The following is a 15071-nucleotide window of genomic DNA, read 5'->3' on the forward strand; positions in this document are numbered from 1 at the left end:
TGCGGCCCCGGCGGGGCCCGAGCGGGGCGTGGGGGCACGGCCGGGGCGGCAGGGGCCGCGGCCTGCGGCCTGGGCCGGGCCGGGCCGGGCGGGGCGGACTCGCCCCTGGGCCCGGCGCTGCCTCGCCCCCCGCCCCGGCCCCCCGCGGCCGCTCGCCCCGCGCCCCCTCCCCGTGGGCCGGGTTATGTAAGCCGCTCGTCCCCGACCAGCAGCAGCAGCAGCATCTGCGCGGCTCCCGCCCCTATCTCCGCCCCGCTCCCAGCGCCGGAGAGGCAGGCGGCGGCGGCGGCGCAATAAAGCAAGTTTTGTCTCTTGCGAGGGGGTGGCGAGGTCCCACCGCCCTCAGCGGTCGCGGCCCGGCACCATGGCTGCGGCGCCCCTGGGGCAGGCAGCAGCCCCCGCCGCGGCGACAGCCCCCCGCTAACCTCCCTCGGCAGCGGGAGCGGCCGCCTCCGCCGGCCATCCGGGCCGCGGCCGTCCGCCGGGGCCGCCGGAGAGCGCGCAGCTCCGCGCCGCCGCTGCCGGAGAGCGGCGGCCCCCCCGGCCTGGCCCGGCGCGGCACCATGTGGGGCGGGCTGCACCCCCAGCTCGGCTTGCGCGGCTACAAGGCGGGTAAGGAGTCCCGCGGCCCCGCCGCCGCCTGCGCGTCCCGGCGGGGCGGGATGGGGTGGGGGGGAGGCGCAAGGGCCCCGCCGCGGTGGGGCAGCGGCGGTGGGGCGGGCGGGCGGCCGGGCCGCGCCGCTTCCCTACCCCGGCCCGGCTCGCTCTTAGGTCCCCACAGAAATGTCTGAGGAAGCAGCTTCCTCCCCGCCGCGGGCGGGAAGCGTTACGGCCCCCCCCGCCCGGCTCCGTGAGGGGGGACGTGGCGGTGGGGCCTCCCGGAGAGGGCGTCGGGCCGTCCGTCTGGGGGGCTCGGTGTTTACTTAGCTGGACCTTGCAGCGAATGATGAAAGTTGAGCTTAACCTACATAATCCGTTTCCTTGTTTTGGGTTTCCCGCCCCCCCCCGTTTTGTTAGTGTACCCTTAGGCAGAAGCTGGAAGCGTGATTCCCTTTACGCTTTTCGTTTTAAGTTTAGATTGCAACAAATCGGTCGAGTCCTATTCCCCCCCCCCCCCCCCCTTTCTGTCTCTGGATGATTTAGAGCCTAGTTCCTGCAGGTTGGGAGGGATACGTTGAAAATTTACGCTTGGAGTTAGATTGTTACTGGGGAGACATCCTGTCTGTAAGCGACGGGCTAACTTTCCACCGTAAAGGCTGTCAAATCTGGCAGAGGAAAAAATGGTGGATTGATTGCAGAGCTGTACGAGCATTACTTCTGGGCAGGTAAGACTAGGTACCGACTCTTTTGGATGCCTTTTTCAGGATTTGAAAACATTACCAACTATATCACCTGCTTTACTCTGGCAGAGTTCCTGCAAATATTTTGTGATATTTTGACTTACTGAAGTGATTGATCACTGTGAAGGTCTGTGGTTTGGCTTTGCTGTTACAAGTGTTGGAATGATTTTTTTTTTCCTTCAGAAATTTGGATTCATGTTTTAATTTTGGGATTGCAAAATATGACTGCATAATGTGTATACAGTTAGTTGACATATTTAAATGGCAGGATTGTTTTGCTTTCGACTGACAGGGTTTTTCTTGCAAATACAAGAGCTGCTAAGACGTTCTCAGCAGCTGCCTGAATCTCTGCAAGTCATCTAATGTTCAGTCCCTATAATGTGAAAGAAGACATTGTTCCTTTTTTCTGTACTATTATTAATTTCTATGTATAACACGTTTGCCTTGTTGAAGTGTTGTGGTGGTTTGTTTTTTTTTTAATGCTTCCCGCAAAAGAATGGAGTTACATTATCTTTGTGCTACAGTTTGCAAAGATACTGGGTATTCTGAACACCAGGTGCAGAGATTTCAGTTAATTTGATGGAAACTGCAGGAATTTAGGGTGTTTCAGTTCTTGATTATTTGTGTTTGGGGCAGGAATATTAGAAGGTTATATCACAAGCGCGCACTGGTGCTAACCTCAGACCGTTACAAAGATTGTTGGTGTTCATTTTGCATTTGTTTCAGAAAACTTTGGATTGTGCCATTCATTACAGTGTCTTCCCTTTTTGTTTGGGGTCAAAGTGTTTTAGTACTGTGCTGAATTTGTCAGCCATTCTGATCAGTCAATTATTGGATGAATGTTTTACTTCTTGCTTGTTTGTCAGAATTGTCTTTAAGATTTGAGAACTAATTTTGTGTATTGCTTTTCTTTCCTCCCCCATCCCCTCCTTCCTTTAAATACTCAGGGTTAATATGAAGTTCAAAATGTACGTTTATGTCTAAGCAGTAGAAGTGTAAGGTAGCAAAACTTGTAGAAAAAAAATCTGTAATTTGAGATAAGATAGACTAACAGAAGGTGGTGGTTATTAGAAAGCGAGTAGATAAAGGTTTAACCTTGAGATATGATCCGTGCATTATAATTTCCAACGTAGTAGTCCCTTCATCAGTCTTACTTTGAAAGAGTCGAGAAGCTGTTTGGTGAGGTTCTTAATCCCTCTAAAGAAGAGGAAGTTAATTAGCTCCATGCAGGTATCTTAATGAAGCGATAATGGCTACTAAGATCCTGTGCTGTTATGTTATTGCCAGGTTAGATTTTTGGTTTTTTTGAGAAGGAAGCTGTCCATGGGAAAGGTATTTTGTCGCAGAACAGTAGTGTCCTACTAGGAAGCAGAAGTTTAAACATTTATTTTTCAAGCTGAAGGAATTTTTCTTTTGCCAAAATATGTTTAATTCTTTAATGGCAACTACTTGGTATGGATTCTGATTGTCTTTCAAATATTGATGTGGGAGCATAACAGTTAATGACTTGTTAATTCTTGTTAAGCTGTGTTTATTACTGAAAAGCATTCTATTTTTCTATTTTATTTATATTTTATATTTATATTTTTATTTCTGTTTTTCTATTTTATTTTTCTAGTTGTATTTTAGTTATTTATGGATATGGGTATTTAGAAGTCCTTTTTTTTTTTTAAATCTTACAATTCACTGACAAAGCTAGGTGCCTACTGAAGAGTGCTGTAACTATTTGCACAGGGGAATTATCAGATTTGAAGTAATAGATGCAAATTAATTCTGATTTTCTTAAAATGTAACAGGCAACGACACTTCTTGGGGAGTATTTAATTTGTGGCCTTCAGTTTTATTGCCTCATGTAATTTCCAAATTGGTTTTACTTTTCAGTTCAGTAGGAGTGCATTCTCTGGAAAAAAATGTGCCATCTTGTTTGCATGCTGCTGAGATTTTTTTTTTTAGGTAGGTGCTTCTTGTTTAACCAGTGGATTTAATGACCAAGTTTGCTGCCCATGCAAAATCAGTTCAGCTTCTTACAGTCTCAGTACCTGTCCTGAAAAATTAAATTGCTGTTTTTGGAATGTATATGATTGACTTACAGTCTTCAGTCTTCTTGCACACATTTAACTGTTTATGAAAACCTTGCAGCATAGCTTATACCTCTATAAAGACAGCAGTTACCCACTGTGCTGCAGGAATTTAAATAACTGCAATGAAGGACATACAGCATTTCAAGCCCTTTGCTTATTCATCTAGACCATCCTTTGAAATGCACAGTTGGTTAATAACTCTTTTAAGACTATGAAAGTGTTCATCTAGATGTGTTCTTCCTCTGGGGTGTGCAGTCATTCAGTTAGGCTATGTGTGTCCAACAGATGCCTGTGGAAAGTGAAACAAACACACTTTAAAATGAAATAACAAGTATTTATTACTTTCAGTAAATTGTACCACCTCTAGTCAAGCTTCTCTCCACTGTCCAGTATTACCAATAGTTGACCACTACTGAAATTTGGCTGGTAATAGCTGTTTAGGTGACAAAAGCAAGAAGTGGTGAAAACTAGAAGTAAGGTGCTCAAAAGGATGTGATTGTCGCTCCCTAAAAATAGTAGCCTGCATCCCTCTGCTCCTAGAGCCCTGGCAATGATGTGATCTATTTGTAAGACAAATCCCAGAAGTCACCCGTGTTCTCATACTTAACCCTTGTTGGCAGCGAGTGTGACACACGTGGGTCTGAAAGATTATTTAATGATGTCACAATCAAAGTGTCAGCAGCAATAAGGTCACAACACATTGTAAGGCCCTGTGCTGGTTTTGGTTGGCGTAGAGTTAATTTTTTTCATAGTAGCTAATACAGGGCTATGTTTTGGATTTGTGCTTGAAGCAGTGTTGATAATTCAGGGATGTTTTCGTTATTGCTGAGCAGTGCTTACACAGAGTCAAGGCCTTTTCTGCTCCTCACACCACCCCACCAGCAAGTAGGCTGGGGGTGCACAAGAAGTTGGGAGGGGACACAGCTGGGACAGCTGACCCCAGCTGACCAAAGGGATATTCCATACCATATAACGTCATGCTCAGCAATAAAAGCTGGAGGAAGAAGAAGGAAAGGGGGGACGTTCGGAGTGATGGCGTTTGTCTTCCCAAGTAACCGTTACGTGTGATGGAGCCCTGCTTTCCTGGAGATGGCTGAACACCTGCCTGCCGATGGGAAGTGGTGAATGAATTCCTTGTTTTGCTTTGCGTGTGTGCGTAGCTTTTGCTTTATCTCAACCCACGAGTTTTCTCACTTTTACCCTTCTGATTCTCTCCCCCCTCCCACCATGGGGGGAGTGAGCGAGTGGCTGTGTGGTGCTTAGTTGCTGGCTGGGGTTGAACCACGACAGGCCTGTGGGGCGCTCCCTCCTTGGGTTACCCGTGGACTTCACAGGCAGCTTCACAACACAGCCAGGGTGGGGCCGATGACACTCTTTTTCATCCTTTGGGGTGGAGGGGGGACAGAAATCCAGTGGTTTCGTTTCTGTAACAAGTTTTATTGGTCTGCTGTTGGAGGTCTGCAGCCGGGGATGTGACAGCTCTCGGGACATCTTGAGAGGGCAGGTTTATCTTTGCAGGCTAGGCAAGGCAATAAATGATGAGTTAGTGTTACCAAGGGTAGACTTCAAACTGTTGACCGGTTATGAGTGTATATATATTTGTTATGTATATGGTGTATTGTAAAGATCGATTACCTGGGCTTAAAAATGTAATGTTCCAGCTGCAAGACTGGCTTAGAATGGCCTTTGCTGTCTTTCACAGATTGCAATGACATGAAATGACATTCTGTGTTTGAGTGGCGGTGAACAGGAGTTATTTACTTCCCTTCAAAAACAATGCCTTTTTTTTCCTCCCTCCAGGCAACTCACTTTTATGGACATAGTATCCACTCTTTTAATGTGTACAAAACATAAGTGTCTTAACTGCTTAGCAAGAAAAGTGATAGATGTAAGGGTGTATTATATTGTTGGTCTTAGGGGTTAGCAATTGTTCTAATCTCTTGTATGTTAAACATTTACTGACTGAATATAGACTTGTGGTTTCAGTAATTCTGTGCTTTTAAAACTTTTTAATTAAAGGAAGTAGTAATCAGTTTAATGATTTTGAGAAGAATGATTTGATTTTAAACAGTTGCACAGAGTAAGTATATAGTAAAAAACAGCCTGAGCCATCATGTCTGCACTAGGGGATGGTGATGAAGGAAGTGCTAGTTAGGATAAGAGCACCTGTAGTTTCTCCAAAGAACGCCTAGGATTTATGTCCACCAAATATTGCTTGTTACAGTTGCAAATTATTTATGCTAAGATTTTAGCCAGGCAGTTAATACCTGTTAAAGAACCCATGCGTTTCAAAATGTGGAGAAGTTGCCAAATATAGTAACAATGCATGGTGGTAAGAATAGCTGAAAGCCTCCTAAATCGAATAGTTCTTGCATGACTTGAGGTTGTGGCCAGAGGTGATCATCTGCTGTTGTTGGAAGTAGAGCCTGTTTATTGTAGACAGGTTAGTTAAGGAAAAGAGGGATAGTATGACACTTGGTCAATATCAACTGCTCTGCCTTCTGTATGACTTGGATGCTTGTTTTTATTATATAACTTGACTGTGGTTTAATAGTTGGAGAGTTAAACTAATTGTCAGTTCCCATGCTGGTTGTTTTTTGGCTGAAAAAGTGCTGACTTGGTTGTAGTTGTCAGTAGTCTCTCAGATGCCCAAATATCTCTTGAAATTGTACACTGACAATAAAACAGTCTCATTGTGGTTGTGCTTAGCTTTAAAACATGTTCAGTGTATTTGCTATGTGATTCAAAAAGTGGCTTTCTTACTGACTTCTGTGGTGGGTTAACCTTGGCTGGCTGCCAAATGCCCACCCAGCTGCTTGCTTGTGCCCCCTCCTCAGCAAGACAGGAGAGAAAATAGGATGGAAAAGCTTGTGAGTTGAGATGAAGACAGGGAGATTGCTTACCGGTTACCATCACAGGCAAAAGAGGCTTGACCATGGGGTCAGGCCATGGCGGCTCCTCTGCACACTCCTTCCTCCTCATGCTGTTCCCCTGCTCCAGCCTGGTCTCCCTAGAGGCTGACAGGGAATCTCTGCTCAGGTGCCCAGAGCTACTGCTCCTCCTCCTCCTCCCCCCCTCCTCCTCTCACCTCTGGTCTCTCAGGGCTGTTTCTCACACTCTTTTTTCCCCCCTCACTCGTTGCTCACGGGCAGTGTTTTGCCCTTCCTTACACGCGCTTTCCCTGAGGTGCTGCCATCTTGGCTGAGGGGCTCAGCCGTGCCCTGCGGTGGGTGTGTTGGAGCTGGCCGTGTCCGGCACGGGGCAGCCCCGGCCTCTCCTCACAGAGGCGGCCCTGCAGCCCCACCCCAGCACCTGGGCACCTGCACCCAGTACAACTTCTGAAGAAGGAAGCCATAATGTTTTGAGTATTTGTTTTGGTAGACCTGGAATAATACTATATATAGCCCTGAAGTTTATTCCTGCCAACACTGGGGGAAGGTGTGGGAAGCTGTACTGAAGTATAATAAGGTTCTGGTTTCTGTCTTAGGCTCCCACATGGGAGTTTCTTGCTGTCTAGGGCAAGTTGAGGAGGTTCTAAACGTGGCACATGGGAGACTGCAGATCAGCTGCAGAGGCCCAGAGGTGGATGGCTGGAGAAGAGGAGGAGAACATGCAGCAGGGAATAACTTGTGTTAATATGCTTATAAGTGTGCTTAGGTTTGTGTTAGTCCTGACCTATCGTCCCTCATGTGCCCTGAAACTGCTGACCCCTGTGGAAGCGCCCCTGAAGACGCCAGCTTTCCCTGGGCACTGTTCTCTGCAGCATCCGGCTTGGTTGCCTGGGCTTGAACATCCTATCGATTGCACAGCTACGCTTAAGTGACCTATTTCTCCACAGCCAGCCATGCCGTAAGTGGCACTGCATCTTTCTCTCCTCGTTCCCCAGGGATCTTTGCTGTTTTTTGAGAATCGAATGGTCCCTCTGTAAAAGGAGGCATTAACACAAATAAAAGAAGGGCAAGTGTTGAGATTTTTTTTTTTTTTTTTTTTTTTATTTCTTTCAAGGTATGATAGTCCCTGAAATGTGGGAAGATGTGACAGGTAAACTCCTCCTTTTGTCTGAAGGGTTGTATGTGGGTGGATTGCAGGGCATGATTTCATTTTACAGCTAAGATAATCTAGTGGGTAGTTGCTCTTACCCTTCTGGGTGCCTCCGCTCGTGTATCCTTACTGCTTCCCATGTGCCCGGTCTAGCACTTGTTCAACCTTATGGCAAGCTAATTCAGGGAGCTGGACCAGGAGAATACTAAAGTTAAATACTGAAGAGGGGATTTACCGTTGCCTGACTCTGGTGTGAGACATTGCTGCAGGAAGCATCTATGCTGGTGTCAGGCGGGTGTGGAATACCTAGAGTCAAATGGGCCGGCTCTTCAATCAGCTGATGGATAGTGGGAAGATCTCCTAGCACAATCTTGCTTCACCACTGCTGATGACATCAGGAAGTACGTAGCTAATCCTCAGACTTACCATAAAGGCCAAGGAAGATTGAGAGGATCAGGAAAAAGTGACACTAATTCCACTGGACAGTGTAGCTTCCACCAATTAGTGGACTTGCATACAGGTTGAAATGGGTCCAGAATAATGGATAATGACTGGAGAGGTAGTAGGAGACTATCTCAGTCTTGCTGAGGAAGGGCAGTGCAAGTAGTGTCAAGGAAAAGTCATGCTGCCTCTTTATTGATTAAAATACCTGAAGTAGACTTTGGAAATGCAAGTAGAAAAGCAAATTATGCTTTTCAAACTTTCAACTTCCTAATATGTTAAGGGACCGGTGGTATAGTATTCAGACAAGAAACATTCTTGAATCGTCCTGGAGTCAGATCTGAGATTCCTTATAAGGTATCCTTATGTTTTTAATGTCTGCTTTACTCCTTTTGTAGCATAGTTTCCAGATGGTGTGGAAACCTGCAACTTTTTCAAATGTTTTAGAATAAATAAGACTTTTTTTCAAGTCTGTATTTCTTTAAAAGGTGGTATCTTCTCTCCTGAATGCCTACTCTACAGCAAAGCTATTTATGCCTTTTGGCAATTCTGAACCTTTGGAGATGTTCTTATAGTTGAGAATTAATGCTTTGTATAAACGTTCAGTGACTAGCACGGATTAAAGGCCTGATGGTTCTGTGAGTAATAAGAAAGCAAAGTGGGAGTATAGTGACCCAGCTAGAAGCACTAAAAGGCATTGAAAGTACCATTACGTAGAACTTTATCACTTTTGCTAGAGACTTTATGGAAAACAAAGCTAACAGTTGCGATCTTAACCTCTTTCTGTTCACTTTATCATCCGAAATATCAAACTGATTGAACAACGGCTTTTGTGTGGTTGGTAGAATTATTGTAATGTAAAGTTTGACAGCAAAAGTGATTGTAGTTGTGAAGATGGAAACACAAGAAGTACTAGTTTTGACTGGAAGCATCCTAGGTGGGGTTGATGGTGTACAGTGTGGAGGATTTTTTTTTTTTTTTAACTACCGTTCTTTCTTCTTAAATTCCAGAGTATTGTCCTTGCTTATATTGAATAGGTGTGAGTGGAAGCTGAGAAGCTGAACTTGGGGGAACGTTGTGCCTTGTGACATGAGCATTGGAAGTTTGTAAGGAAAGTCTCCTAATGACTTAAGTGAAGCCAGAATTTCATCCTTTTAACCCAAATGTAACAATGTGGGAACCCCCTTACATGATGTGCGTACTTCTGTTAGCATGCACTAAAACTATAGTCTGGAGGCTCGGTCTCTGGTACATTCATATTAAAGTAGATCCTGTTGCGTATATGATGCACATTAGACTACTTTGAAAAATGATGGAAAAAATTCTAGCATTGTTATACTTGAGCAAAATGTTTCAGTGAATTTTTTTTTCTTTTTGATCTCTTTCTTCACCATTTATTTTAGCATCAAGGATATCTTTAGATCTGATATCTGATTACAAGGAGAAGAGAAATTATGTTCTTTTTTGAAAAAAGTAAGAGTGCTAGACACCTTTATTTGATCCACTTTGGTAAGTGTGGGAACTGCTTAAAACCATTTAGTATTTTTTTTGACTCATTCTAGCAGCTGTGATTACTTCATTTTTCCCCATGCATAGAGGAGATTGAATTAACTCTTTAAACAGAAAGAGGGAGGACAAAGGTAATTCTGTAAGAAAAATGTTGGAATGACAAACAATTTGGAGAAAAACTTACCTGAACATGGTTTTGAATACCAATAAAGCTAAGCTGCAAGAAGGGCTGAAACGTAGATGATAATCTGTGATCATTAGCTTTTTTTTTTGATAGGAGAAGGATTCAGCTGATCACCTACAAGTGCACAGCTTTTTAACAGACTCTAGGAGCTGACTGCATATCCTGAGGGCTTGCTGCTAGAAGTTTATATTAACTTTAAGCAAAACTTAATGTGTTTATTTTCCTAGACGTTCCCCTCTTTATATTATAAGTGATAAACTTTCCAAGTTTAAAAGGTAGCCTTCTCCTCTGCAGTTACTATATGGAAGTGAATGGAAACTAAGAATATCATTTTGTGTTTCTATGGGGTGAATAGTGCATTGAGTCCAAAGACAAAGAGGCAAGCCAGCATAGCAGGCATGAGGTAATATATGTAGTCTGTGTGCCAAACGTGAAACAAGAAACATCTGCAGTTTGTATTTTGAAGTTCTGTTTTATGCAAATGCTCTATCTGGAAGCAGAAAACTCACAGGAGTGCCATCAACAGTTGGACTGAATTCCTGGTCTTGCTCCTGTCAGTGATGAAAGCGAACCTCTTTCTTTCCCGACAAGGGTAGGAATTTCATCACTGGGTTGGTATTAAGTAACTACAGCTAAATGTTGTCTGTATAAAAATTATAAAGTGTGTTACAAATTTGAGTTCTTGTTTTATATACTTTCTAGAATAGAAATCAGGGAGGCCGAGTCCATTATTACATACTGTGTCAGTCTAAGGATTTTGCTACCTTTTTAGCTAGCAGAATGCTGTGTTGAACACAGCTTTCTGCTAGTTGAACAGATTTTGTCCTCCACAGTGAAGCCAGCAGAGGTTCATGCCTATCTCGCTCCAGTTTAGAATCTGCCTTAACGTGCAATTTGGCGGTAGGGGTAAGCCTAGTTACTAGCTAGTTGCTGCTAGGTATCAGAAGTGTGCCTGCATGTTCCCACTCCCTCCTTGGCACTGTTTCTAGTCTGACCCCTTGGTGAGCCAGCTTAGGAAATCAAATTAGCAGATAACCTTTTTTGTAAGCTGGGACAGTTTGTTCCTGAACCACTTTCGGTGGGGTCTGAGTGGCAGGGCTTATGCTGGGGAAGCAAAAGTGAATATGTGGCTGGGAAAGGTGACCAGCCTTTGCGTAGCAGCTGACCACTAGATCCAATTAGCTCTAATGTCAAACAGCATTCTCAGCTCAAACCCATTTTAGCCAGCGGCATAAGCTAGCCAGCTGGAGTCTTTGATGGAAAGACAGAGCTGGGCACCTCTTACTTTCTATGGACTCTGGTGTGGGGGGGTTGATAGAGAGTGAGCTACCTGATTATGTCTTTAACTGCCATGGCAAGATTCTCTAAAGCTCATCTGTCAAATTGACATGTTTATTCCCCTTAGTTCCCGTTCTTTCTTCTAGCTTGCATTACTTCCCTGCATGAGAAACCTTGTAACTTGTTGTAAAGTGCTGTACACATTTGTAAAGTCATAAAAATTGTACCTTGTGCAAATTCCCACTGAAATGCTGTTTTGTATAGAAGACAAAGATTTTATAGCTATAATTATCTATGATAAGAGATTGTACATTTAGCCACTGGGGAGGAGAGGGAGGGAACAAAACTGGTTTAAGTTTTATTAAGGAATTCCAGAGGCAAAAGAAGCCGGAGGTTTGGCGACACAGTCTACTTAAAATTTAGCCCTCTTAAGAAATTGGAGCACAAGTTTATATTCCTTAAAATATGACCCCAGTCAGGTTCTTCTAACTGATACTGCCAGTCAAGTGCATGTTTACTTTGAGGACTGTATTTTGAGAATTTTTGTCTTTGGCTTTCTCTCTTTTACTTTCATTTTTCTCCTCTACTATTTTACTATGTTTTTCTCTCTCTAATAAGTGAATTGTTTTGCACATGAATAGTACAGAGGACAGGCATGGGCCTTTGTATGCCAGTCAGTATGTTATCAGGCTGTACAAGTAAAAATGCCAGTAAAAAGGTCTCTCTCTCAATATTCTTCTGCTTAAACTCTTGCATTCCTGTTTTTCTTTCCCTGCTTTCCTCTCTATCTGTACATTTTTATCTTTCTTCATACTTAGTATTGCCCTAATCAGTTTCCAACTGAGAAACTAGGAGAACTTAGTTAAATAGCTTGCAGGCTCTGTCAAGAAATCACACTGATAAAGGATATGAGTCCTCAGGATGAATCATACTTTAGCTATCTGACATTGTAAAGTGCTTTTGAGAAACTGAAATGTAAAAATTCAGTAGTTAGGGCTGTCATTTCATCCCACTTTGCCCTGCTCCTTTTTGCACTTAGATTAAGCTGTATCGTCCACCTGCTCTCAGCTGCATTCATGTGAGAAGAGGGACTAGGACCTTCTGGTACTTCAGTTCACGGCCAGCTGGTAGAGCCATGAGCTTCCACCACCTCCAGAGTGTTTGTGAAAAGGCTTCCTGAAACTGTCATCTGGCCACCTTCCCTGAAAGCATTAGAAACCCTCTCTTACCAGTGTACTGCTCATCTCAGAAGAGAAGCAGTTGCATAGTAGGCCTGGAACTTGTTTTGGACATTTGTATTAATAAAAGTTGCAATTTGTTTTGCAGAAGGATCATAGAGATGAAGTACACCTAGCAAATAATTGTCTAGGTGTCAGGGTTGGGATACCAGTTTTTTAACATTATTTTCAAGAGTATTTATTTGTCCATGTGAGTTTTATTTTTGCCTGTGTCTGCAAGGAACACTTACGTGCCTAGTTCTTTTTATTGTGTCAGGATATCAGATTGAATTAATCCAGTTTATCTTTTGCTTCACCTTTGATTGAAGGAGGCTGCTGTTGCACCATTCTGTCAGCTGATATACGTGTTAAAGTATGACATCTGCTCATGTCTACTTTTTGGAAAGGCTTTTTTTGCATTTTAAGTTCCCCTGCCCCCATTTCCTTTTCTCACTATTTGTTGTCTTTCCAGTAGCTGAAAAAAATAGAGTACTTATTGGCAAAGAATTGTTGTGCACGAAACATGTACCAAAGTGAGGGTTTTCGTTAATCTTTCAGCAGTAATGATCTTGCCGCTACGATGAGTAAACATAAATGTTTTCCAACTGAAGTAAGTTTATTCCTACAATACAGCAAACAGTTCACTGAGAGACCATTTGTGGGTTTGTTTGTAGACTCTTCCTTTTGAAGAGATGTGTGGTTACTTAGCCCTATGGGACGGGGAGAGAGTGCAAAAGAGAGGCGCTGAAACCTTGAAGGATTTGTTGGGGTAGGGGGAGAAGTTGCAACTAAGATAAGTTCAGCAATGTCAGAGGACTGTATGAATAGGTGTGGGGGAACTGGGTTGAAGGTGGCTTGACTTCTTTCAAAATACTATTGTATGATCTTCCAGCATAATTAGTAGGGTTTGGGGTAAAGTTGTTGATAGTGAGGGTGAACCGAATAACTTTGGCAGTGTGTTTGGGCAGAAGTGCTGACTCGCTTTCCTTGAAAGAGCTTCAGGCAGGCTTTGGTGCCATCGTGGTGTGAAATATTATTGTACAGCCTGGTCACATCCATGGTGACTAGAATGAGCTTAGCATAGTTGTCAGTTTTGATAGTACTGTAGTGAGATGTCCCCTTCAGAATCCTTTGACTGTATAAATTTACACTGGCTGTCACGGGTGATTCACTTCTGGTCACAATCTATGTCAAAGTCATGGTGTGGAATAGAAAAATCAGTATATTTCAGTTGGGATGTATCTGCTGTGAAACCCACTTAAGTCCTTTGCTGTTGCTTTCCATTCAGTGTCTAGGTAAAATAACAGTATTGTAGCTGTCACTTAAAATAATAGTTTTTACGTTCAAGCGTGTTAGAGGTATTTTAGGAACCAAATTTAAAGATGGTGGTGTCATTATTTTGTATATGTAGATCATGTGGGATCTGTGCATGCCACTGAAATTAGGAGTGGTAATGATCCAGAATTAACTAGGTACCTTCCTGCCAGCAGTAGCTGACACCACTCTGTAATACACAGAAGAAGATAGATGTTTTTGTGGAGTGAAATTTCAACAACTGTTCTCTTTTAGTAAATAATCTACTTCCTGCACTTTATATACTTAGTTGTTAACTGATCTGCTTTAAATGCCTGGGCTGGAAACACAGTAGTATGTCAATATATTTAACTGGCCAAATTCAAGGACGCAGTCAACTGTTTGTATAAACAAGGCTCCTTCTGAGATTTGTTTGGGATCTTGGATGTATTTTATTTGTCATGTTTGTTGTTGGAAATTATAGCCAGGTAGGATGACACTACTTTTCTTTCTCTTCTATTGAATCCTGTGAAAGGTAGGTTTTCCTGACCCAGTAAGGAATGATCACAGTCAGATGGTAATATACAATTTAGCAGCACAAATATCTATTAGAATTTTTGCTTGCTTTTCTTGCCCCACTCTGTATTTTGGGCAGATGGACACTAGCTGTTGATTGGCAGGCTTCAGATTAGAGCAGCAGGGTAAAGCAGGTGTGCTAGCTGAGCAGTGTGGGGACTCCTGTGTATCTTCTCCCCCTCTTACGCTTGGTTCTTTTAGTGTAGGCTGTTTGCTGCATGAAAGATCATATATTTATGGAGAGCTGTTGAAAAGGAGATGGGGAGTATAGAACAGGGTGGATAGCTATTAGTGATTCTTCAGGACTCGGCTCAGAAGGTCAATTTCAAATAGTGAAACTAATAAATGAATTTTTTAAATAATGGCTTGGACTACTGAGGTCTATAAGGTCTTATTTTATGGGTTACATTTCCTTATTGCAACTTGTGTAATTACCTTCCCTCAGCAATGGGGAGGGGGTCTGCTCTCTGGCACTTTGAATTGGGTACACATGACTTACTGTTGAGACTTCATTATTGAGTCTGTTTCTACTAGCTTGTTGCTTTTATTTGGCCATTTATGGGAGTGGCTTTAATTAGCTTTGAAAAGCTCTTTTTCATGTAGGCAGTTTATTTTTGTAATGGCCTTCTGTGGTGCAGAATCACCATTAGGTCAGCAAGGTAAAACAATGATGTGGATGTGCCATGAAAAAGTGTAGACTCCTGGAATATGTCATTAGCTATATTTAAAAAAAAATGCAGTACGTTTAACGTCAGGACTTCTGTGGGAGGCAAAGAGAAAGCGTTTCTTGAAGTGGTCATGTGCAGCCATGTTCTGTTGGCATGTCTAAAATAGGTTAAAAAGCACATACTGTTTACCTATTCAAGTTCTAAACCAGAGGCTGCTCCTGAACAGTAGAAGCCCAGTGAGTGAGAAAATGAGACTGTTCCAACCCATCCCAGCCCCCATCCATGCCTATGTGTACAGGATGGCTGTAAGGGAAAGGCATGATCCTAGTGGTGGCACTGTGGGCGCACTCCTGCTGCACACAGCCAGCTGCGCATTACGAGGGGTAGTGAGAGGGAGTGTCTGAGTGAAGAGACCCTTCTGGAGCCCAGAGCACCGTGCAGAG

General features: G+C 43.4%; 1 protein-coding gene across 1 annotated transcript in view; it reads left to right on the forward strand.

Moving 5' to 3' along the window:
• The first annotated feature begins 563 nt into the window (after positions 1 to 563).
• The window catches only part of CEP85L (centrosomal protein 85 like), a 121343-nt gene continuing 106835 nt past the window's right edge, over positions 564 to 15071 (forward strand). The window contains exon 1 of the mRNA XM_050895032.1: positions 564 to 612. Within this exon, the coding sequence (XP_050750989.1) occupies positions 564 to 612 (49 nt within the window). The remainder of the gene's footprint in view (positions 613 to 15071) is intronic.

This window comes from Gymnogyps californianus, chromosome 3 (assembly GCF_018139145.2).
Source record: "Gymnogyps californianus isolate 813 chromosome 3, ASM1813914v2, whole genome shotgun sequence".
Lineage (NCBI taxonomy): Eukaryota > Metazoa > Chordata > Aves > Accipitriformes > Cathartidae > Gymnogyps > Gymnogyps californianus.